General features: G+C 39.5%; 1 protein-coding gene across 1 annotated transcript; it reads left to right on the top strand.

Moving 5' to 3' along the window:
* Window positions 1-27: 27 nt before the first annotated feature.
* Window positions 28-23,928, top strand: agpat3 (1-acylglycerol-3-phosphate O-acyltransferase 3). Its single transcript, XM_079563462.1, has 10 exons — window positions 28-240; window positions 13,499-13,557; window positions 15,990-16,203; window positions 16,509-16,678; window positions 16,757-16,918; window positions 18,586-18,739; window positions 20,009-20,111; window positions 21,931-22,006; window positions 22,311-22,509; window positions 23,277-23,928. The coding sequence occupies exons 3-10, from the start codon at window positions 16,026-16,028 to the stop codon at window positions 23,366-23,368; spliced, it is 1,134 nt and encodes a 377-aa protein (XP_079419588.1). The 5' UTR covers window positions 28-240; window positions 13,499-13,557; window positions 15,990-16,025; the 3' UTR covers window positions 23,369-23,928.
* The last annotated feature ends 200 nt before the right edge of the window (window positions 23,929-24,128 follow it).

The following is a 24,128-nucleotide window of genomic DNA, read 5'->3' as shown; positions in this document are numbered from 1 at the left end:
TGTTTTGGGTGGGCGGACCGGATGTGGGACATGCCACCTTCAGATGGGCTCTGGAAATGTGGGGCTTTTAACCACAAACAATAGCGCTCGTGCAAATCCGATCGCATTATCTCTCAAGTCATTCCCGGGGAGACCGGAGGGGTGATCATTTATTTTATCCGTGCAACTGTGGTGCCAGAAATCCACGGAGCAGCGCCAAAAAACCCACAACGTGTTGAGGGCGCCTGGTAAAGTGTTCAGGTAAGGAGTCCCGTTACAGAGAACTAGCTAAAGCTAACCGGGCTAGCATCATTAGCATAGCATAGCGTTAGCAGGCGGCACAGGTCAATTCACTCATGCCCGTTGACACATGACAAACTTCACTTTATAAATCGCAAACTCACCTGCGTATTTGTCATGATCGTAATCGATAATCTGAATCGTCTACTCTCAGTAGTTTGGGTGGGTTGCTAGTGTTTTTAGCTAGCGAATCTATCTGCCCTTGTGCGACACTTACAACGCACTCTAGTTACCCCAACTTCATTACTTTAACAGTAAATTAAGCTTGCATTGATGCACCCAGTGTTTGGGGGAGAATTGTACACGGCATGAGCTGGATGAAACCGCAAAGTTAACCATTGCTTGCTGTCAAATGTCAGTGAGCTTTTACACTGGCACATTCTGACTGCAGATAATAGCATTTGACCCACATATTATGGCATTTCGTGCGGACATTGTGAGTCTTTCGGACCGGGAGCAGGTGTGTGCCAGTGGTGCAGCGTGGCCTGTGCGCACTGGCAAAAGGCATGGTGTCTCTGGGTTTATTTAAAAACGTGCTAGCAGACAGGCAGCAGTGCGTGTGTCTCGTGCGAGCCAGCTGGCGTAGCGTGGAGCGATCGTACCACCGCTCACCGAGTATAAAGGTTACCAGCGGTCATTACACTTCTGTCACTTGGGGACTTCCTCTTTAATCGTGCAAGACTACAGCATATTTCTCATGCTACTTTGGAAACCACATGAGGAAGATAACGTTGTTTATGTTACACTTCACTCTTTAGTAGTTTAGACATATTGTATGGCTTTTTAGTGCCTTTTGGGTTGTTAAGTTCTGATTCAAACTCGGTTACTCTATTATATTTACAGAGCAGTGTGCTGTTTGGTGATTAATTATGTATCTTTATTAGGGGCTGTAAGATTTAGGCTAGACACTGCAGATGAAACTATTTTGATACTATTCGTGTAAATTACTTATAAAACTGGATACGTTTGTTAAGTGGTGACGTCACAGCTCTACTTCCGGGTTCCAGATGTGCGAGAAACTACTCTTTAATACCACAATCAATATTTCTGAAACTCAACAGAGAGTTACTGAACATACTTATTTATCAGGCCCATTAGCCAAAAGTGTTGTACCTACTGCTATTAACATAATATTTGCCCAAATCGGTACTTCCGGGTAAGTGGAGAAAAATGCGCAGCGCAGCAGCTACGCTAGCACCAGAAGTAGCGACTTTAGTAAATATTACTTTTTTAGCAGTAGGTGCGGCATTTTTGGCTAATGAGTCTGAGAAATAAGTAGAGTTTCAGAAATGTTGATTGTTGTTTTTAAGAGTTTTTTTTAATGTTTCTTTCTTGCATGTTTGCCGGTCTGCTAGTACTCGGAAGCAGAAGTCGTGACGTCACACTTAACAAACGTATTCACCTTATTCCGGAGGCTCGCGTGGGCGCCACCATGAATTGTGCCCGCCCCTTTTCTCCTATGTGTTAACACGGGACTGGAGATGTCCGCATAAAATCAGTCACTACACGAAAACAAAGCCGTTTTCAGGCCGCCCAGAGAAACGCTGCAGTGTTGACATGTTGGTGCAAATGAACATTGGCCATTTTACACAAATCGATTGACTAAACATCAGATTTGAGCGGAGAATATTTTCCCTCGTTCTCAGTTAAAATCAACGGGCTTCGCACTCGACCGGAGGTGTCTGGAGAACGAGGTGCCGAGACAACGCAAAAAGTGGCAAAAGTGGGTGGGGTGGAATAAGGTGAATAGGGCTTGGGAAATTCCACAGTTACTATGGAGATCTGCCATCTTTGCAGCTGTTAGCATACATTTCCATTTACTAACGTTAGCTAAAAACAGTATAAAAAGTGGAGAAAAAAGCAGTGGAACAACTCCATTAGCTGCCGAGTGACTGCTGATAAATACATCTAACTCACTGTGGTGTCCAAGTATTTTAATGTGAACAGTAACTCCAATATTTTAACTTTTAAAATCTCCATTAGTTTACAATTGCTGCCAGTCCCATAATGCTTAGTGATATGACATCACATTCCCGAACTCTATAGTCAGTTGTGTAGAGATGAAAAATTGATAACCCTCAGACTTCAAACAGTCTCAAGTCATCCTCCCTCACTATTCTCCAGTCCTAGTGCTTTTGCTAGTAGTACCATTGTTATGTCAGTGTAATAGTATGTGTGCAATGTACTATGATTGCTTATCAGTGTTGTACAACTGATTTCATTCTTGGGCACACTTGGGCATTTGAAGCCCATATTTGCACTAAACTTGTTAAACATGCTCACAGGGAAATAAAACCTCATGGCCGTTTTTGCTCAGTTAATTGTGCGATTGAAAAATGTGTTTTTTTCAGTAGATATGACTTGGTTTTAAATGTGAGGTTGTTAAATGAGAAAGTAATTGGTTCAAAGTCTAGAGGTGGAGCGTCTCTTAACACAGTAACCTTTGACCTTTTCATCCTATCAGTTCAACAAGTGTCCTTAGAAGAGAAGAGGCCTACTTCAGTGACCTAGTGTCAGAAACCATTTAAAGTAAGGTCTAGACACAAGTATACATTCCTTAGTTTCTTTGTGGATTTTTGTAACGAGTATTGACAAGTATTTTTTCGATTGTTGCGTTGCACCACACACAGACGGATCTCAGTCGTCAAGTCTAAGTGCTGTGTCCAAACAATTGCGCTGCTGATTCAAACAACACAATTGAAGTAATTGAATGATTTGATTTAAATGTGATGAAATCAATCCATCCGTTTTTTTCCACTTTTCCGTTTCCGGGTCATGGGGGCAGCTACAACTGCACCAGCCCCTTATGGCCCCTCTTGCAGGTGGTAGGTCCACGGGAGGACGGCCTCACTATTCTAATAGGGCCGCTTTTTGTCTGACCCATCACTTAGGACCTGTTTGCCATAGGAGACCCTACCAGCGGCACGAAGCCCCTGACAACAGAGCTCCCACGATAATTCGGGTGCTCAAACCCCTCCACCATGTTAAGGTAGCGGTTCCATGAAGGGTTAAATATGGTATAACTATTTTTAGGTATTTATTTTAACTTGGAGAGGAATAAACTTTGGTGAATGCAAGTCAGAACCAGCAGATGTGTGCAATCATACGGTAGCTACTTTGGAAAACTTGGTGTCAGCAGCAGTTTGTTTTTTTTGCATGATGAAAATAATCGCTTCATGCTAAACCCTGTTTCTCATTATGCTAAACTGCAGGAGGAATTACTTAAAAAAAAGCCTGGCTAATGTTGATCTTTAAATGGACTTCTTTCTCATTGCTGTACAAAGAGGCGTTATGCAACTTATTTTGGGCTTTCCTTGATTGACGGCTTGATTGAGCTTCGTGAAGAGAGTTTGGAAAAGAGAGTGGGCTGCTAATGAGGAAGTGGCCACAATGGAGAAATATTATTAGGCCTTGGACTTTTGACAGTAATTGACGTCTCTTATGCTGGTCATAATTATTCTCACTATTTTGAGCATCTCCCTCATAAGTGTAAACACAGAACAGACTGCAAGACTGGAGTATGAGCATCTGAAGACCATTCATTGATTTCAAAGATCAGCCCCAATTACTGTTGCTTACAAAGAACTAAATATTACAGCTTGAGTAATGCAGGTGGACTGTTCATTTAGCATTTACCCCCATCCCCTTCCCCAAAAAATACATAATAGTATGAATAAGAAGGGCTGCCACTGCACCTTTGATTAAAAAAAAATGCAGTACTTTTGCAATGTTTAGTTTGATGTGCTATTTTAACATAATATAGCATATGAACTGGTTTTATGATTGAATTTGTGATTCATGTTCTAAAATCAAGATTCATTTCACTGAACATTACTACCTCGTCCAGGGACATTAACATTTCAGAGAAGACTGAAATATATATATCTATTACTATAGACATAACAAAACTATTACACATGTTTAGGTAAGGTTGCTATATTTGTACCCATAGGTAAATTTGTCTTACAATCCCAAGAAAAATCACACATTGAACACCACACACATGTTTAGATTTAAAACTTGTAAGTGCTCCAGATGCTAACAGAATTTTAAGTCGAAACTATTCACCACTTGCACATCACCCATAATGCTTTGCGCCTTGGGGGGTAGCTACGACCTGGAGGCCTTTGAGTGCGAGTGAAGTTACAGCCAAACAATGATGAAAAACAACTTCTGCCGTGCTCGTAATTGCTCCAACAATCAAAAACGTAATCCGGAACTACAAAGCACTGCACACGAAGTTAACAAGAGCTTTTCCCAGTCGACGTTTTAAAATCAATAGATGAAATAGTACAGATTTTCTTAAGCTTTGGTTTAGTGGAATTGGATATTTTTTATGGTATTTGGAAGATTAATAATAGTCTCTTCGATGACAGCTATTGTTTAAAGCAGCGAACCCCACAAGTAGCGAATAGGCAACTGTATTTTGTTGTTGACTGCCTGAATAATTGTATTTTTTGCTGCTACCATCAACTTGTGTTATTACACTACAAACAAAAATAGCATCATTGAGAAAAAGCTATTATTAAGGATGCCCTCCCGCTTGTCCATACAAAGCGCACAAGGTTCGTTCTGCGCGGTTTGTGTGAGCACGTCTGATCAGCTGAAATACCAGCACAGCGTGTTAGAACTGTTAATAATATCATGTAATATTTTTACACCTAGCCCTTGAGATAACGCCACTGTTAACAGCTGTTCTCCTTTCAGTGCAAGGTGAGCACTTAAGAAGTCTCGATATCCTTTGCCCAGGCACTGGTTTTGTGTAGCAGAATAGTCTAAAACTTGTCTTTAGGAGCAGATCTCAACGGAGCTCAAAGCAAACTCTTACTATTTCATGCCGCTGTGATGATTGTTTCTGTTCCCTTCGCATTTCTCGTGCAAAAGGCTCATGCTTTGGTCCGACATAAAAACATTAGTGCTGTGTGATGATGATGTCATCAGGCCACGCAGCTCTGTTTGCTTGGACAGGTGTGATGGCTGGCCAGCAGGGGGCAGGTATCTCTCGATAGAGGATTAGTTTGGAAACGTGAGCATATTTAAAGGGATTAGATGCAAGTTGACCATTTTATACTCACTACTGCCACCTCAGGTCATAGGTGTTACTGCACCTTCTATATTAAGTTTGTGCATGATGGCAATTCAGACCCGAAGTAACAACTGAGTGACAATGCAGGATTTTAGAGGCAGTTGTGGTGAATAGATCTGGGCTCTACACCTTGGGACATGGCTGGAACATGTAGGGGGAGGAAAATACATAATTAAGTTTTTTTTTTTAATTACAAAATACAAAAAAAAACATTTTGAAGGCAAGATATAATCTTTTGAATAATCGTGATTTCAATTATTTCTAAAATAATCATGATTATTATTTTTTCTATAATCGAGCAGCCCTACCTTATTTGAACAGCTTCATTGTATTTTGTCAAACTCAAAACTCTTAGGATGCTATAAACCTAACTGTGTCGACCTGCCCACAATGGGTCGGAGCAGTGGCGTCTCCTTTGTTAACAGTAACGAAGAGTGACATTTCCAGGGTGCCCATAGCCTTCTAATCAGCCCTAATCTGATCTACTGGATTACAGACAAGGGATGCAACTAAGACTGCACTTGCAAGTCTCTCGACCTCCTCCCTCCATTTTGGGCGAGCTTGTATTTTTTTTCCAGCAAGGTTTCCAACCCAGAGCAGATATTTTGCAATTGTCTTATGTTTTTTTTATTTATTTTTTTATTAACTTTGAAACTAGATGCTAAAGCTCAGGTGACTTTGTGCTGAGTTGGCAGGATCTGAGAAGTGGCTGTCATCATCCTAATCTGTGCAATTGCTTTCCTGGGATTAACGCTGTTATGAGGCGAGACGCTCTGTGACCGTCCACGCCGCCGTCTGTGGATATTTGTCATTATTATTATTTATTTTTTTGTGGCTGTATTTTGGCAACGGACCAAAAGCCAACATGTTGAACCAGAGCGCGGTTATGATCTTCACCGGCATCTGTGGAGCGCTGGTGGTCATGGCGATGGCCTACTACGTCTACTGGTAAGACTCTTACGGCCAGCTCAATACTCAAGTTTTGTGCCCATGGGTTATGGTGTCTTTCCCGGTTATAAAGGCCTTTTGAGGACTTTTGACCACGCAAACGTTAGAAGAGTGTTGATGGGGCATTAAAAAAAAGCCATAAAATGAATTGTGCCAAAAGCAAGGCCTTTGAAGTCATGCGTAGGTTTCCTCCGGGCACTCCGGTTTCCCCTACCACTAAAAACATGCACAATAGGCCAGGATGAATGATGTGTGTGAGTGAATGTATGGTGGTGGTGGTCAGAGGGTCCGTTGGCGCAGACGTGTGTAGTCGCGAAAGCGCTTCTGACAGTCTCCCCCAGGGGAAACTGAAGCTACAAACATAGCTGTCTCATGTAAAGCGCTTTGTGACCATGTCTGTGAAAGGCGCTATATAAATAAAGATCTTCTTCTTCTTCTTCTTCTAAAAAGCATGAAAGTGGATTCAAACTGGCATTAAATCTCTTGGAAAATTCTAACATTTCTCAATTGTTTTAATAAGTCAAGCAAAAATACCAACATTATTGTCTAAAACATATTCAGTTGCAGTTTTGGCTGAGATATACCATATTCATTGCTCAAAAGTTTCCTGTTTTGTTAAATTCTCTTCCCTCTGTTTGATGAAATGTTTGCAAATCTCAAGAAATTCAATTTGTGCCTGCGTTTGTTTAAAATGTAGTATTTTTTGCGTTAAAATAGTATTAAATTTGACTTGCTTCTGCCTGTATAAACCCTAATGTGAACTATAACTGATGTTGGGCCAAAAAGGCTCTCGGAAATAAAAATTTGCCACGTGAGGAATAATTTAATTGGATTTTATGGCCAAGCGCACTCAATCAAGCAAGATACGGATCATTTTAGAGTTAGGCAATAAGATCGACATTTACAATCAAGTATATCTCCATTCTCAAGAAACCAACAACAGCTACAAAAAGTGCTGCTAAAAATACAAAAACTTGAATCCCTAAAAAAAAGTGTATAGTAATCAAGTGTTTTTTTCCCTGCTTATCTTTCACTACTGTATTTTTTTAGCGACAAAGCAATAGAAATTTCCTGTTTTCGCTACATCATTGTTTTCCAGAAAGTCCCCTTAAAATATTGAGATTACTTTTTTGCCCAGCTCTAATTGATCATTGTCAGGACGGTTTCCTCAGCCGTGGACTTTTGTTTCTATAGCAATGAACGAAAAAAAGCTGAAATTGATACCTCACACTGGCGCTCTTGACTCAAGTAAAACTGCGCATTTTGCAATTCAAATCCCATTTTAGCAACAAAATAAGGGCGTGTCCCGCAGCCGGACGGTCGAGGCCTGGGGTGTGTAGCTCAGCACATGCAGGGCAACAGTTGGAGTTTGATTATCCTCAGGAGCCATTCCCACGTTTCACAGTGTGCTGGTCCTGATCGTTAAAGCCAAAGAAAAAAAAAGAATAAAACATTGTTGCTATCTCTGGCGGTATTGTTGTACGAATTGTTAGTTGTTGGATGTGTTTTCGGCAGGTGACGCGGCAGAAGCAGCTGTCCAGGCCTAAGCTGCTTTAGCCCAGTGTTCCTAATCTTCCCTCAGGCCGGTCACTCGGGGAGGGCCTCGGTTCATCGGGGACATGGAGATCTGTTGGCTCTGTTGGCAAAATTCACACATTTTGGGGCATTGTTCTAGCGCTATCGGGTCGTTCAGTGTATTACTTATTAATCCCAGTATTGGTAAAACGGCACTAAATGAAGAAATGTTTCTGTGCGATAGAATACAAATATCATCTCATGGCCTTGATAAGATACTGTATGAAGCAGAGCCATAAGAAAATATGTATTCAGTTCTCTGCTAAAAATGAATTTGAGGTTTTCATGCTTTTCTAATTATGTGCTAGTCTATGCCTAAGCTAAGTCACCAGCTTTACTTTATAATAAATACACCTTATTTAATTAATAAATCATGAGTTGACACTTAATTCATCATGAACAATTCATTAGTAAAGTGTAAACTGTTGACTATGACTAAGAACTGTAGTAGTTATTAAGTGTTAGTCACACTTTACTAATGCATTATTCATGATGAGTTATGTGTTATTCATATTGTATTGAGGATAAATAAGTTGTCGTTCTTATAAAGTGTTACTGAAATATTTATGTTCTGAAACCTATGAAATAGAAGGACATTTCAGTATTTCAGGGTTTAACTGGGACTTTAAAAGGTAAAAATAATTAACATCAAAAGCCAAACCAAGGAAAAGTAAATAGCATGTTGTTGTATAAAGAATATATTATAAAAATCGAATCATGTTTGTGCTCTGAGATAAATGGGTTAATGTCAAATGCATTTAAGTGTAGTTTAGTTTTGGGTATGTTAATGAGGAGGGTTTAATTTAAGCTCAGAGAGGCTTCATTTTAAACAGGAAATTAATTCTCGTCTTTTGCCGATCGTTTTATTGCTATGCATATTTGAGCAATAATCCTTCATTATATTGTGGAATAGATAATTCTCCGAGGGCCCACCATTCATCATTCCGGTTCTTCAGTTTTCTTTTAGGATTGTGCATTTTGTGCCTTTTCTCATATAAATGAATTGAGCGTTACTTGTGAATTCTCTGTGACAAAGCAGAACAAGTGTTGTCAAAGCGATAATTCAAGCTACAGCGAAGTGTGAATCTGTGGTTATTTTGAGTGTGACTCCAGGGGTGAGCAAAGTCAGGGGCGGAAAGACCAGAGAAATGAGCCTGAAGTTCAGAGCACATACGACCGCCGCTGCAGCCAAAGGGAGCTGTTTGCTCCGGTCAAACAAGAGCGATGGTCATTATCTTCAAGTCGGATAAAGAAATGTCCAGGCTTAGTTAGATGTAGTGCAGTTGTGTAATATGTGTGTTTTGTGATTGGAGAATATGCTTTATGCAATGTGAAAAGATTACCGTTATTTATTCAAAGGTTTTTTTTACACGATTTTAAAGGGATACTTTGACTTTTGACTTTTTGACATAGGGTCTCATTTCCTAGTTATCCAGAGTGTTCTTGATTTCTGGAGATATGTATATTTTTTTGCAATTCATGCAGTCCTTATTTTTGAAGAGTTTCGTGGCGCTAGGCTAATGCAAGGCTAGCACATTTCTCTGGTATCAGCTAGCCTGCATTAAAAACGGTCTGACTCACTCCACAGTGCACCTGAGGCAAATCACTTAACGCCAGACTAACCATATCAATGTCTGTGTCGATAGAATGATTTTTGGAATATAGCTGACCTTGCATCGCAAGAATTACCGCATTTTGACGGACTATTTTCTAGCAGATCACTCCGCCGCTGCATAGCTTGCAACGACGAAGCTGATGCTGCTCAAATGTAAGTTATTTTAAATGCAAAATGCTTAGAATTATTCTATCGACACAGACATTTATGTGGTTAGTCTGGCGTTATAAGTGATTTGCCTCAGGTGCACTCTGTCCGCTAGCTGTTACCATAGCAAATGCGCTAGCCTTGCACTAGCCTAGCGCCACTCGACTCTTCAAATATAAGGACTGCATGAATTTAAAAAAAAATCTCCAGAAATCAACAAGACTCTGGATAACTAGGAAATGAGACCCTATGTCAAAAATCCTGAAATATCCCTTTTAATATAGAACCTGCAGGTGCACGTAAGACCTGAGGTGGCAGGAGTGAGTATAAAAACTTGCATCTAGTCCCTTTAACCGAGTGCATTTTCTCCAGTTCAGCTTCACCCAAATCCATAAGGTCACAGCCTATATGATCTCATCTTTAATAGAGCTTTTCCCTTGCATTGTTGCTGCATTTTTCTCACTTTTTTCCCCCTTTTTTATTGCTCTTTTGTGGCTTTCTTTGTCACTTTTTCGTCACGTTTTCTGTTTGTTTTATTTGGCTTTTTTGTTGCATTGTCATCCACGTTTTTCTCACTATTTTGACAAAGCTTTTAGACTTGGGTAAAGCCAAACTGGAAAAAATGTCCTCCTTGAATTCAATTCGGGTTTGAGATGTTAATTTTGCAGCTTTTATTCCTTCATATTGCTTTTTTTGTTTTGAAACTATCACATTTAATAAAGCCTGTTGTTCATCACAATCACTCTGTTGAATGCATCCAACACTTCTATTGAATTAGCAGTTCATATTTCATTCTCTGAATTGAAATCTATAAACTCACTATATCACTAAAGCCTTCTTCCATTTAATGATCCAGGCTACGTCTTTAGTCGAAATTGAAAGAATACTCGTGTAAATCTCGCTCAGTTCAGGTCTATTCCAGTCCAAATCTTCAACAGCACCTCTCCCGATCCTCACACTGCCTGCACTGATAAGACTCTGGTACACACCCATCTCACTTCGACATGCTACAGCTTTATCTTTAGCGCCGCCGCTTTCCAACTCTGAGCAAAGTTCACATGTTTAACCCACAGCAAAGGCGACTCGATGCTTGGACTCGCACACACGCCTGACGCACACGTGGCACTTTTTCAACACTCTTCCCAATCTGTCATTTGCGTTCAAGACCGGGCCGCTGGATTCGCACGTAAGAGTCCGATCATTTTATTACTCTGGTGTGTTTGCCTGTTGCAGTTTAGTGGCTCTGTTGAAGTGGTTAATGTGTTTTGCTTGCCAGCGACTTTGCGTTTTTTTTTTTCTTGAAAGGCTTATTTCTTTTAAGGCACAGCTGCAGAGATAATGCGAGATTGAGAATAGTGCCGGACGGTCAATGGGAAACACATGGCATGACAAGGATTGCGCTGCTCCGTTCGCGTTGTGGTTTGACTCTCGTTTTACTCGTCCGCTTTACATAGACTGGTTGCAAAGTGGGGTCATAATGGACTGCTTTCATGTCAATTTGCTTGTGTTGTATAAGCAAGATTAAGACTATGCCTGTGATTTCATTAAAGTATACAAAACCCATATCTAAATTTGACTTTTTAAGGGACTATTCAGAGTTTTAAAATTCAGTCTTCCCCCCCCCCCCCCCCCACATGTTTCAACAATGTCCTAAGGTGTAGAATGAGCCCAGACCTGTTCACCACAACTGCCTCTAAAATCCTGCATTGTCACTCAGTTGTCACTTCGGGTCTGAATTGCCGTCATGCACGAGCTTAATATAGAAGGTGCAGTTACACATGTGACCTGAGGTGGCAGGAGTGAGTATAAAATGGCTAACTTGCATCTAGCCCCTTTAATTTTGATGCAGTTCAGTTTACCTCTTACCACCCGCTTAAACCAAATGTATTCTGTCCTCTTTGGCTATTATATTTGAAAGCTAAGACCCACAAAACTGATCTTTTTCCTCGCGTTGTTGCTGTGTTGTCACCTTTTTTTTTTTTTGTCACATTTTTGTTGAATTTTTGTCACATTTTTGTTTGAGTTTTTCTCACATATTTGTTGTATTTTTGTCACATTTTTGTTGAATTTTTTCTCATTTTTGTTGATTTTTTTGTCACTTTTTTTGTTGCGCTTACATCCTTGTTTTCTTCTCATTTTTTGTGGCTGTTTTGGTGCTTTTTTCCCAAGAAGCTTTTTGATTAGGGTAAAGCCAAACTGGAGAAAATATTACCCGTTCAGGTGGGAGTTAAGAGGTTAAGAAAATAACAAATACATAGTTTTTGGTCATCCCAGAATCTAAGTTTACATGTAAAACTATCTTATCTATCATCTTTTTAACAGCCACACAATCATTGTGACCTTCGACCTTATCTAATCAAAAGATCTTAGGGCTGGACGATATGGCACAAAGATTTAGATCTCGATTTTTATACAAACTTCAACCCGAACAAAAACAGTCAACACACACAAATATTCCATTGTGTCATCCAAACTCCCAAACTAAAACTTTTTCTGACAAAGAAATGCTGATTGTAAAGTGCCATGACGATTATTGAGATTGACCAAAGTAGAGATTGAGATTTTAGATTAATGGCACAGCTCAAAAGATCTATTAAAGAAAAAAAGTATTATTAGCGTTACATTTTTGATCATGTGTTTCCACGGTTACTGCCGCCATCGCTGATACGTCAAAATAAACCCTCTCCCCTTTGACCCGCCTTGTTTGTATGAGGGTCAGTAACCTCACCACAGGCTTGGCTTCAAACTGGAAGAACAGGCAATGTTTTCAGTGATGCTTCTCAAATTCGATACTCATTACTGACGCAGTAGTCTTTTGTAGGGCCGGGCACGTTTCAGCTTTTACATAAGCCAGCTAAAATCCTCCTTATTACTTGATGCCTCAATGTGTAGGTGGTACAAATAGTGCTCTTCAAGGATCCACGCAAAACGGCCAACACGGAAAATTAGAGAAGGTTTATTATTGTATCAGTTGTAGGCTTTAAAACAACAACCAAAACTAAATTGATCTTTTTCCTCACATCATCAGATTTTTTTCCATCACTTTTTTTGTTGGGCAGTCATCTCATTTTTTGTCAAATTTTCGGGACTTTTTTGTCACTTTTTTGTCAAATTTTTCGATTTTTTTTTGTCAAATTCTTATCACTTTTTGTCACTTTTTTGTCACTTTTTCGTCACTTTTTTCGTCAAAATTTTTCTCACTTTTTGTCATTTTTTCTCGTTTTTTTGTACATTTTTGTAAATTTTTTGGCACTTTTTCGTCCATTTTTTCTCACTTTTTTCACGTTTTCATCCTTGGTTTTCGTCTCAGTTTTGTTGATATTTTCCACCTTTTTTCCAGAAGCTTTTTGATTGGGGTAAAGCTGGAGATAATGTGCTCGGTTCAGGTGGGAGTTAAGGGGTTAAAGGAACCACCGCATCAGCACCTTCCCTTTTAGCCCACCTTTGTGATCTCTATTGTTGTCATGGTACAAAAATTTCAACCTTGATTTTGAATGGAATAATTTACACTGATTTTGATACAAACTCCGTCTCCTTTAAGACCAAAGAAAAGTGCTTTGTCGAAAAGAGCAAAGTACTGATACCTTTGCAGATGATTATCCAGTAAAATACCAGTTTAAGCAGCCGTCAGCCTGTTGTTGTTTATGGCTTTCCAATGTGTACAATAGTGTTTTTCTGTGATAAAGTATTTTGGCTCTTTTGACCTTTTCACAAGACGACAGCAGCCGAGTCCCAAAGCACACAGACTTTGCAGAGGGCACTTGATTCAATTTGAATGTTCTGCCACAGCCTTTTCATGTTGTCACTTCTGGGCCGCGCTGACGCCTCCTCTGTTTGCTCTGTTTCAGGACTGTAGCGCTGGCCGACGGACCGTGTAAACGCGGCTTGTGAAAAAAAATCCACCGTGGTATGTATGGCTTTTTAAAATGGTTTTCTACATTTCTTAACCTCTTAACTCCCGCCTGAACCGAGAGCATTTTCTCCAGTTTAGCTTTACCAAAATCCTGTAGGCCAGTGTAACACCTCATTTGAAAGCTAAGCTAACTCATCTAAATGGATCTTTTTCCTCACGTCATGAGATTTTTGTCCATCTTTATTTTTTGTCATTTTTGTCACATTTATTGTCATTTTTTTAATCATTTTTTTAATCATTTTTTTGTCACATTTTTGTCATTTTTTTGTCACATTGTTGTCATTTTTTGTCATTTTTTTGTCACATTATTGTCACATTTTTTGCCATTTTTTTGTCATTTTTTTGTCACATTGTCATTTTTGTCACATTTTTGTCATTTTTTTGGTCATTTTTTTGTCACATTGTTGTCACATTTTTTGTCATTTTTTTTGTCACATTTTTGTCACATTTTTGTCATTTTTTTGTCACATTGTTGTCATTTTTTGTCACATTTTTTATCATTTTTTGGTCACATTTTTTGTTATTTTTTGTCACATTTTTGTAATTTTTCCGTCACTTTTTTGTCAAAGTTTTCTCACTTTTTTGCCACATCTTCAACATTGTTTTCATCTCAGTTCTGTCGCTATTTTCACACCTTTTTTCCAGAAGCTTTTGGATTGGGGTAAATCCAAACTGGAGAAAATGTGCTCGGTTCAGGTGGGAGTTAAGGGGTTAAAGTACATTTCCTTCAGTGGTGCTGCACCAAATTGTACTTGCATCTGTGTTTGTTGGGTATTCATTATAATTGCTTGTTTCATTTAGTTGTGGAAATCATTTAGTTACTGTGAACATTATATCCATCTTAATGTTTTTTAACAAAATTTCCTTGGGTCAATTTACAGTTTTGATCTTTATTGACAGCCAACCGAACTTACTATCATTGCTTTACAGACTCTATGGAAACATTGTATTTTGATAATAATCTTGAAATGATTTAACAGGGATAAATTGCAAAAAAGTTTATAATAATAAGTTGAAATGACTATATTTTATTTGGGACTCGGCTTGACTACATCAGCTGAGAAATCCTGTTCTACAGACTACACCACATGTGTCATTGTGGCCCTTTTGTAGAGCTTGAATTTCAGCGTATTCATGCTCAGAAATTGTGCTGAGTTATGGACTTTTAAAGAAATAAGCTGAATGCTCACTCTAGCCACAAGTGGGCAGCAAACATTTATAAAAGGAAAGAATTCCACTTGACTCCAGTAGAGGGCACTGACATAAGAGATCAGGATATAAACGGCATATTACAGCCACGTGGTAAATGGTTAGTCTTCCCCAGGGCGACTGTGGCTACAATCGTAACTTACCGCCATCGAGTGTGGAGTGAATGAATGACTATATGTAGCACTTTGAGAAACATGTGACACAGGCTGATAAAGTGAAGTTGTTGTGAAATTCAAGTAACATTGTCCCCAAATGTTATGTTTCAAATATACTCTGTATTTAAGGGGAGACACTACAGGCAAAACTCATTTTTTTTTTTCGTTTTTCAGGTTTTGGGCCAAATTGGTCTCTGAACATACAAGCTTTCACCCGGAAACAGAAAATATGCCTAATCTTCACAATAACATGTTTAAATATTGCGCTGATTCAATGTTCCCCCATAGACTTACATGGGAGAATGCAATTTCAAGGGCCTTTTTCTCAAAACACATTTTTCTGACATTGTGGCGACACTATGTTCCCGTCAGTCGGACCTAAAGACTTCACATTTTCCAGCCTTGGACTGAACAATATTTGGAAGATTTTTTCAGAGGGATTTTTTATTATTTAATCCCTAGCCCCATTTATTGAGTTTTGAATGTCAAAAAATAAGGCGAAAATTACATTTTTACACATTTTTACACTAAAAAACAGCTTATGTTAAAACTAAACAAGAAATCCAAAATCCCCTCTGAAAAAGTGTTGGCAACTCATTTATCAATAAAATTAAACCATAAATTTGAATGTAGCTCTATCCATTATTCAGATTTCGTCGCCGAAAAGATGGGAAATTTGAGGCATTTTTAGGCATAAAACACCTTGTTCTTATATGAAAAGATAAAATGACAGAAAATGTGCGATGTATTTTTTTCTCACATTTATGCCAGTGATCGACAGCAAAAATTTCAAATTGATATCTGTAAATATAAATTTTTTCCCTATTCACCAGCAGTGTCTCGCCTTAAAAAAAAATATGGTCCAAGCACCCATCATTCCATCATTTACAAAGATAAAATGTCATTATTTTTGGCCAGAAACATTATACTTACAACACTATGCATATGTTTTCTTTGTTCTAATATTGCTATTACTATTATCATCATTATCAGACTATTATCACAGGCGTGCTCTCTGCCTCTGACTGACCCTCTGTTCTCTGTTCTCTGTTCTGGGTGCAGGTTGGTCATAGTGCGTAGAGAGGGGCCTGCTCAGCCATGGCTCTGCTGGCCTACCTCAAGAGCCTGTTCATCCTGCAGCTGCTCATGGGCTTCGTGTTCGTGGTGAGCGGCCTCATCATCAACTTCATCCAGCTCTGCACCTGTGTGCTGTGGCCCTTCAACAGGCAGCTGTACCGCCGCATCAACTGCAGGCTCTCCTACTCTCTGTGGAGCCGTGAGTACACGCTGTAGCATACTTCATACTCTAACTAAGGGGTCCCAAAATGTCATATTTGTTTAAAACGGCATATATTTACAAAGGTTCTGGGTCGTTTAGAATATGTTTTTAATCTTATGGAGCTTTTCATACTCCAATGTTACAGTTTCAAATGGTATAAAATGGTCTTCACTGTGTTCATTGTGTTTGAAATCTGCCTCATATAGAACTTCAAATGTCATGACCACGTCAGTCCTTCTGAAATACTTGCCTTGACATCTGTCTGCTGGAGAAATTTCAGGATTTGGAAAATGTCATTGCAGAGCTGGTGATGCTGCTGGAGTGGTGGTCAGGCACAGACTGCACTCTCTACACAGACCAGGCGACGGTGGACAAATTCGGCAAAGAGCACGTTATCGTCATCCTCAACCACAACTTCGAGATCGACTTCCTGTGTGGCTGGACCATGTGTGAAAGATATGGAATCTTAGGGGTCAGTTAAGCAACACAATGTGTAAGGAACACATTTTAATCTAATGCTAACTGCGTATCTGCTTCTTTTGTTTTGCAGAGTTCAAAAGTGCTAGCCAAACACGAGCTCTTAAAGGTCCCTCTGATTGGATGGACCTGGTACTTTCTAGAAATAGTTTTCTGCAAAAGAAAGTGGGAAGAGGATAGAAACACAGTGTTTAGTGGATTGAACAGACTCAAGGACTATCCAGAATTCATGTGGGTAAGTACCATTCATCTGTGCATCTATGTATTAATATATTATGGCTGTTCTGCTACTGTGCAAAAGCCTGAAAGTATAAGTAAATACACATGAACCTATTGAAATACAAAACTTTCAGAGGCTTCTGCCAAAGAATAAGGTTATTTAAAGGTACGATGCACCACTTATTGTTTTAAAATTGTACTACAAAAACGGAGCAGGTTGCCAGGACCACTCATAGATTTCAGTTTAATGCCACTGGTTTCAGGCAGATCTGGCAACCCAAAAGATGGGAGATATGTGCTTTCTGATAATGGTCGGTGGGTGGGTTTAAGCAACAAAACGGGGTAAAAAAAAACAACTTTACTCAATAAAAAAGGTGCTTTAAAGGGACTAGATGCAAGTTGGTCATTTTATACTCACTACTGCCGCCTCAGGTCTTTTGCGTAACTGCAGGTTCTATATTAAGCTCGTGCATGACGACACTTCAGACCCGAATCAACAACTTTTTGAGTGACCGTGCAGGATTTTAGTTGTGGTGAACAGGTCTGAGCGCATTCTACACCTTAGGACATTGCTGGAACATGTAGGGGGAAGAAAATACATAATTTCAACATTATTAAAACTCTGTATAGTCCCTTTTTAAGTTAATTTAATCATCATTAAAAGTGTTATCTGTAAAGTCAACTAACTTAACTAAGTTGACTTGTATCTGGGGACACAGAAACAAAATATAAACATATAGAATATTTAGCTTTCTCTAATTTACTAAATAACTAGAGAGTGTAGTATGGAAAAGCTGTTCCTTAACAATCCATTAGCTTTAATAGGGATTTTCCACACCTTGCTTTATCTTTTGAATTGTACTGAACAAAATAAGCAACGGATGACAAACTTGCTCTTCCACTTTCAAAATAAGGATAAAAAGAATTCTTTCAATTTGTTCCAGTTCACAACGTGTGCCGTCCTTTGACCGAGTTTTCCCTTGCGAGTTTTGCTCGCGGCTTTAGTCACTTCTAGTTCAGAGTTCACCAGCTGTACAGCCTCTATCCCAGAAGGCAGTGTGTTTGCTGCCTATTTATTTATCTTCTTACATTTCTTTTATGTTTGTGGTCTTTTAAGCGACCTTTAGAAACTTATCAAAGAGGAAACCGATCCAAATGAAATATTTTACTTGGAAATGTCCACACTGTTTACGGTAAAGCTTGGCTAATGGTATAAACAGGTCCCCAGGTGAGATTAAGGAGATCAGAGCTTGATCTAATTACTCAGAAAGTCAAACGTCAGAGCAGGGCTGATGTGAGTTTTGCGGTATATTGTTGAACATTCAGAAACTACATTTCCCTTTCTGCTGATGTGTCAAAAATATATATAACATTTGTTTATGGTTCTTAGAGGCCGTTGGTATTCGGTTACATTTACTCACGTATTTGACTTGACTGGTGCTTCTTGAGGCAGTTTTATCTCGCAGTACTTTTAACTTCTGTGAGTTTAAAGTAACCATTCTTTTACCTGAGGAAATCTATGAATTTTACTTACGGTAAAAGTACTTCTTCTTTGACATAGTCCCCGTGTGTTGAACTGATTGTATTAGCCAGTAACTGAACCGAGTGAGGCGGTTGAGGCGAGGGAGGAAAGAGGTCGTCCATGTTTGTGTGTATACTGACGTAGGCCTGTTGTCCCCGCAGTTCCTCTTGTATTGTGAAGGCACACGGTTCACAGAGAAGAAGCACCAGATCAGCATGCAGGTGGCCGAGAGCAAAGGCCTCCCTAAGCTCAAATATCACCTCCTGCCGCGCACCAAAGGCTTCACCACCACACTGCAGTGTCTCAAAGGGACAGGTGAGCATCTGTGCAAACACACACCACCAGAAAGAATCCTTTCAAAGTCAGTGGCTTAAGTATTAGATGTATCAGGAGGAACTATTTTGCATCCCATTTTTAATGTATTTATACAATTTCAATTCAAATTTCCTCTTGAAACATGATCTGTATGACCGAGCCTTCTAAATATTGCATGAAATATGTTTATTAGTCAATGGATGCTGCAGTCAGGCTGAGTTCATGCACCACCGCAACGCTAATGCAATACTAATGTAACGTCAAGGTAGAAATGAAACTAAATGAGACTCAAACAAGCTTAACTGAAGATATGTAAAAATGCATGGTGCTTTTTCATCCTCAATGTGTCCCCTATGGCAGTAACAGCTCATTGTTTGCCTTTGAGGAATTAAATGGAAACCTTTTTTTGTGTTAAATGGTAGTGGAACGCGTTCAGATCGAACAAAATGTAAGCTTTTATTTGATTTAAAGATATTTTTATGATTGGAAAAATCCCCTAAAAATTGACTGAACAAATATATCTCCAGCTCGTTTCCATGGAGATGTTGACTCAAGGCAGCCAAATATGAGCTTTGAAACCGGTTAGGTCCTCATCTGAATTCATTTTCGGATTAGCCACTGCAAAAATAGTCATTTTCTTTTGTCTAGATGGTCCTTAGGGGTGTTAGGAGGAAAATCCGAATGGTTGCATTGTGTGCCATTTAAAGCAGAGGTTTATTTTGATACAGCCATCTCTGTTTTCAGATCAGATGAGGGAAGGAAATTAAGGTTTTCCACCATATCCCTAATTGTATCTTTTATGGAATGATTAGGGGCGGGTGTTTCACGATTCAGTACGATACTCAATACATGGCTCACGATAACGATAACCTTATGATACACAGATGCTGCAATAATCGATATATTGCACAAAAATAACCTACGATGCATCACGATTCATTCATCTTTAGCATTTGTTTTATTTTTCTGAACTCTTGATCGTTATTGGCCTCTCTTGACTGTGACAGCAGTGGAGCACTATCTTATTAATATGCATGATTTTAACCATTAATATTCATGATGTTGGTCAATAACATGCATGGAATCATCAAGTAGTAGTATGAAGCATGAAAACCGTAATTAAAAGTATTGATTGTGACAGCCCTAGTGATGATTGTGTCTTTGTAGTGCAGTGTGTAGATCTACTATTTCCAATGTTACGCCTCTGCTACAAGCCTCACTTCATCACACATCATCATATTACCGTTTCTCTTCTTTTCTGTCTTTCAGTCTCTGCTGTTTATGACGTGACCCTCAACTTCAAAGACAACCAAACCCCCACTTTACTTGGCATCGTCAACGGCAAGAAATACAAGGCGGACATGAGCGTGAGGTGAGTGAGGGTCCTCCTGTTTCTGATGATGCAGCAGCGTTACACTGCACCGCCAGCTGCTGCCTCTTCAAGTGCGAAATGATGAACGCACTTTTCGGCTTTTTGGCCACAAACCAGCAGATTTTTTTTGTCCCATAACAATGAAGGCGGCACCGCGAGGGCCCTTGATGTTTTGGCTGCGTTCCCAGTCCGTGGATGGTCCTCGGGTTTAACAGTTTAACAGTGTGAGGCGGCGCGGAGATAAGACCCAAATGTCTCTTCACTGAGGCGCGGCGCAAGAGCTGCTTTTGTGATGTTTGTGCCGGCCCGGAATAAATCTTTTCAATTCCAGCCATATTCAGCATCTTCGAATGTTCTCAGGAAATGGTTTAGTATTTTCAAGTTCACACGTATAGAGAAATGCAGCACACGGCTTGTGACGCTGATTATCAAGTGACAAGCGAGGGCAAAAGGGTGCACTGCAACTACATTTTAAAAGGTTTGCAGCCTCAGTTTTAGCTGCATCACAAAGTATGTTAACCACAAGGATCTCTATTTGCACCCTTTTGAAACTCTGATGCCCCTCAGTTTGTTCTGTTGAGTGGTAGACTGCCATCTAGTGTACAGACGGTGTATTTGACCTCCCAAGTCTCCCAAGGCATATCTAAAAGCTTACAGCCTGTAGGCCAGTGTAACGTCTCATTTGAAAGCTAAGACCTACATAACTGATTGTAACTTTTTGTTGCGTTGTCACCGTTTTTTGTTGAATTTTTAAATTGTTTTTGTAGGGTTTTTTGTTGTGTCTTTTTCATCGCATTTTTATCACCTTTTTATCGCTTTTTATGTGTGTTATTGTTGCCTTTCCAGCACGTTTTTGTCGCACTTTTGTTCTAGTCTTTTTTTTTAATCGCCCATTTTTGTCACATTTTTTCCATTTAATTTTTGTCACTTTTTTCGTTGTTTTTTTTTTTTTATCCCTCTTTAGTCATGTGTTTTTGGCTTTTGGCTTTTAGCTTTGGGTAAAGCCAAACCGGAGAAAATGTGCTCGGTTCATGTGGGGGGTAGGCAGTCCAATCCAATCCACTTTATTTGTATAGCACATTTAACCAACAAAAATGTTTCCAAAGTGCTGCACATGAGATCCTAAAAACAGATACAATACTTATTAGCTCTACCACAAAAAAGAATATACTAAAACCTACATAAAACAATAAATAGTTCGTAAAAGACATTAATAAAAATAAAATAGATAAAACAATAAAATGATTAAAAACATTGAATAAAACAATAAAATCAACAAGATAAAATAAATAAAAGACACAGAGGACCATACAACTCATGCGGTGTTAAAAGCCTGAGAATAAAAATGGGTCTTGAGACGAGATTTAAAACACTCCACTGTGGGTGCCGTTCCACACAATTCTAACCTGACCAACTAACATGTTATTGTGAGACGTAGCTGGCGTTAAGGTTTTAAGCATAAATAAAGGGGTGGGACACAAATTAAACCTCTGCTAAATACCCCTTGTCAAAGGTTTCGCGGCACTGACCACTGATCTGTGGCCCCTGGCTTAGATCAAGATCAAATCCGCCCTAAATCGGGTGTAAAATTGACCTAATTGAACTAAATTGTGCCTAAACTGGATGTAAAACGGGTCTAAACCTGAAAAACGCCTGTAATTTCGGGACTGCCATTATTGTTATTGGGTTGCATGTCCATTTCAAGTTCAGAGGAATGGAGTACTTCTTATTTGATTAAAAAAAGATGCATCATATCAGGTACTTGTTACATGTATTCATATATTTTCAGACTTACTGATTAGTTTTTTTCATTCGCCAGGCGGTTTCCTGTTGAAGAAATACCCGATGATGAGAAGGAGTGTGCCAACTGGCTACATAAGCTCTACCAGGAAAAGGTAACACATCTTTACTCTAAAGCTACGTATCCAAGCCGCTGCTCCAACTCGTTTCTTGCTCTCACAATACCCTCTGCACCTCCCAGTTCACCGTCGAGTTAATTCAAAGTATGTTTATGATCAGCCATAGATACGCTCATTTAGATTTTCACTTGGGTGTTAGTTCTTTACAATTCAGGACAATGGAGGTCAGAGGAATGAACTGTAAATGCTTAACTTCTGGGAAAATCTCAGAATTTGACATTTAGTTGCTTACAGAGCTAAAAACAAGTTTGGAAAATTCATTACTTTTTGTCCCCGGCAGGACGCCTTACAGGAAAACTACAACAAAGAAGGCAAGTTCCCGGGGCCCACGATAATCCCGCCACGCAGACTATGGACGTTATTAAATTTCCTGTTTTGGGCCACGCTGCTGCTTTCGCCTCTCATCAACTTTGCGTGTGGAGTGGCCGTGAGCGGTTCCCCTCTGCTCATCATCGGCTTCATCATCTTCCTCATCATAGGTAGGTGAACTCCATAACGGTGCAACTTGACACTTAGGAACAGGGCTGGGTACTGTTAACTGTAACAGTACTTTTTTTCAATGCCTATACTAAAATATATGTTATACAGTATAGAACCATGAAACAGATTAATACTGTTAAGTTATTGCTTTTCCTTCCATTTTAATTTCTTTGCATTTGTGTCATTTCCTTGAGGTGAAACAACCAAGAAACTTCCTTTAACTACAAAATCTCTATTATTTATTCCCCCATGTTTAACACATTTTTTCCCCCCGAATTTCCCCCCAATTTTCTATGCGTTTTTTTCCAAAATTTCCCCCAAATTTTAATTTTTGTTAAAAAAAAAATCAAATTTTGGCCCAAATGTTCCCTTTTTTTTCAGAATTGTTTCCCCAATTTTTTATTTTTCCCCCACATTTTTTTCCAGTATTGGTCCAAGTTTCCCGTTTTTGTCCCACTAGTTTTTCCCAATTTTTAATTTCTTTTTTTTTTTTTTTACTTGTGTTTCACCTTTTTTTCCTTCAAATTTTGATGACCAACACCATCAAAACTTGACTATAAAGATTTTATAATTCTTTTCAGTACCTGCTTTCGATATTTTTATTCTTCAATACCAGTAGTAACTATACCTTTTTTTTTTTTACACCACAGGGCATCGTTTAACGGTACCCAGCCCTACATAGGAACGATCAGACCTGAAAAGAGTTTGAAATCTCACATTTGAATGCTTGAAATCTAAAATACTCTTTTGCTTTGTTTGCCCACAGCCTCTATAGCCATCCGACGTCTCATAGGCGTCACCGAAGTCAAGAAAACGGGCTCGAGCTACGGCGACCAAGAGGCCAAGAAACAAAACTAAATTCAACAAAGTACGGTTGCGTCTATGCTGCGGCCCTACACACGCCCCGATCTCCTCCAATGCTGTTTACTGTCAGTAAGCCAGGAGGAGGCATAGCTCAGTTAATATAACCAAGACCGGCGTCGGAGAGAAATTCAGAAAGCCTGGGTTCACAAACTCAGACTCCAGAGCTAGCGAGAGATGCTGAGATCCAACTAGTACACCCACTATCCCATTTCTTTCTACTAAGTCCCAGCGAGGCTTAACTCCAAACCTGTCCGTCACCAGGAAAGCCGGTCTAAACAAGCCATGGCCCGCTTTGCCCTCCGTAACTACCTCCATTTCCCCCCCTCCTCCTCCCCCGGCCAATGCGGAAGTGGGTCAAAATCTCATCCCCACTTTAAACACACACTCGGAGACCTCGCACTGAGAGGTTATCCATTTTTGTAATCTTTAACAACACAATACAGCGCTCTCCGTCTTTCAGTAAGTGGGACTTGTAATAGGAACCGGTGCCTTGGGGCCCCAGTCTCTCTGTCCACTAATCTGAACCTGGTTCACCCAAAATCACACACAAAGAAGACGGACAATTTTCTAGATAAAGGTTGCACAATGTGGTGCAGTGGTTCCTAACATGGCATCCAAGTAATAGCAATGAAAATCCTCTTTTCTTTTCTAATACTTAAAAGCCCTGCACCTGATTTTATTTGTTGTATTTGTGCACAATAAAAGATGTTAGCTGTGGTCACAACTCCTTTCTCGCTTTACGAATGCACTTTTA

Source organism: Gobius niger (genome assembly GCF_951799975.1).
Source record: "Gobius niger genome assembly, chromosome: 9".
Taxonomy (NCBI): Eukaryota; Metazoa; Chordata; class Actinopteri; order Gobiiformes; family Gobiidae; genus Gobius; species Gobius niger.
Note: the sequence above shows the minus strand (reverse complement) of the source record. Positions and strands in the feature narration are given on the sequence as shown.

Bases quoted from the DNA above. Each gene is read 5' to 3' on its own strand.
- agpat3 (XM_079563462.1), top strand. From the start codon at position 16,026: ATGGCTCTGCTGGCCTACCTCAAGAGCCTGTTCATCCTGCAGCTGCTC. The intron at 16,204-16,508 runs GTGAGTACACGC...ATGTCATTGCAG, and splicing joins CTCCTACTCTCTGTGGAGCC to AGCTGGTGATGCTGCTGGAG. The intron at 22,007-22,310 runs GTAACACATCTT...TGTCCCCGGCAG, and splicing joins ATAAGCTCTACCAGGAAAAG to GACGCCTTACAGGAAAACTA.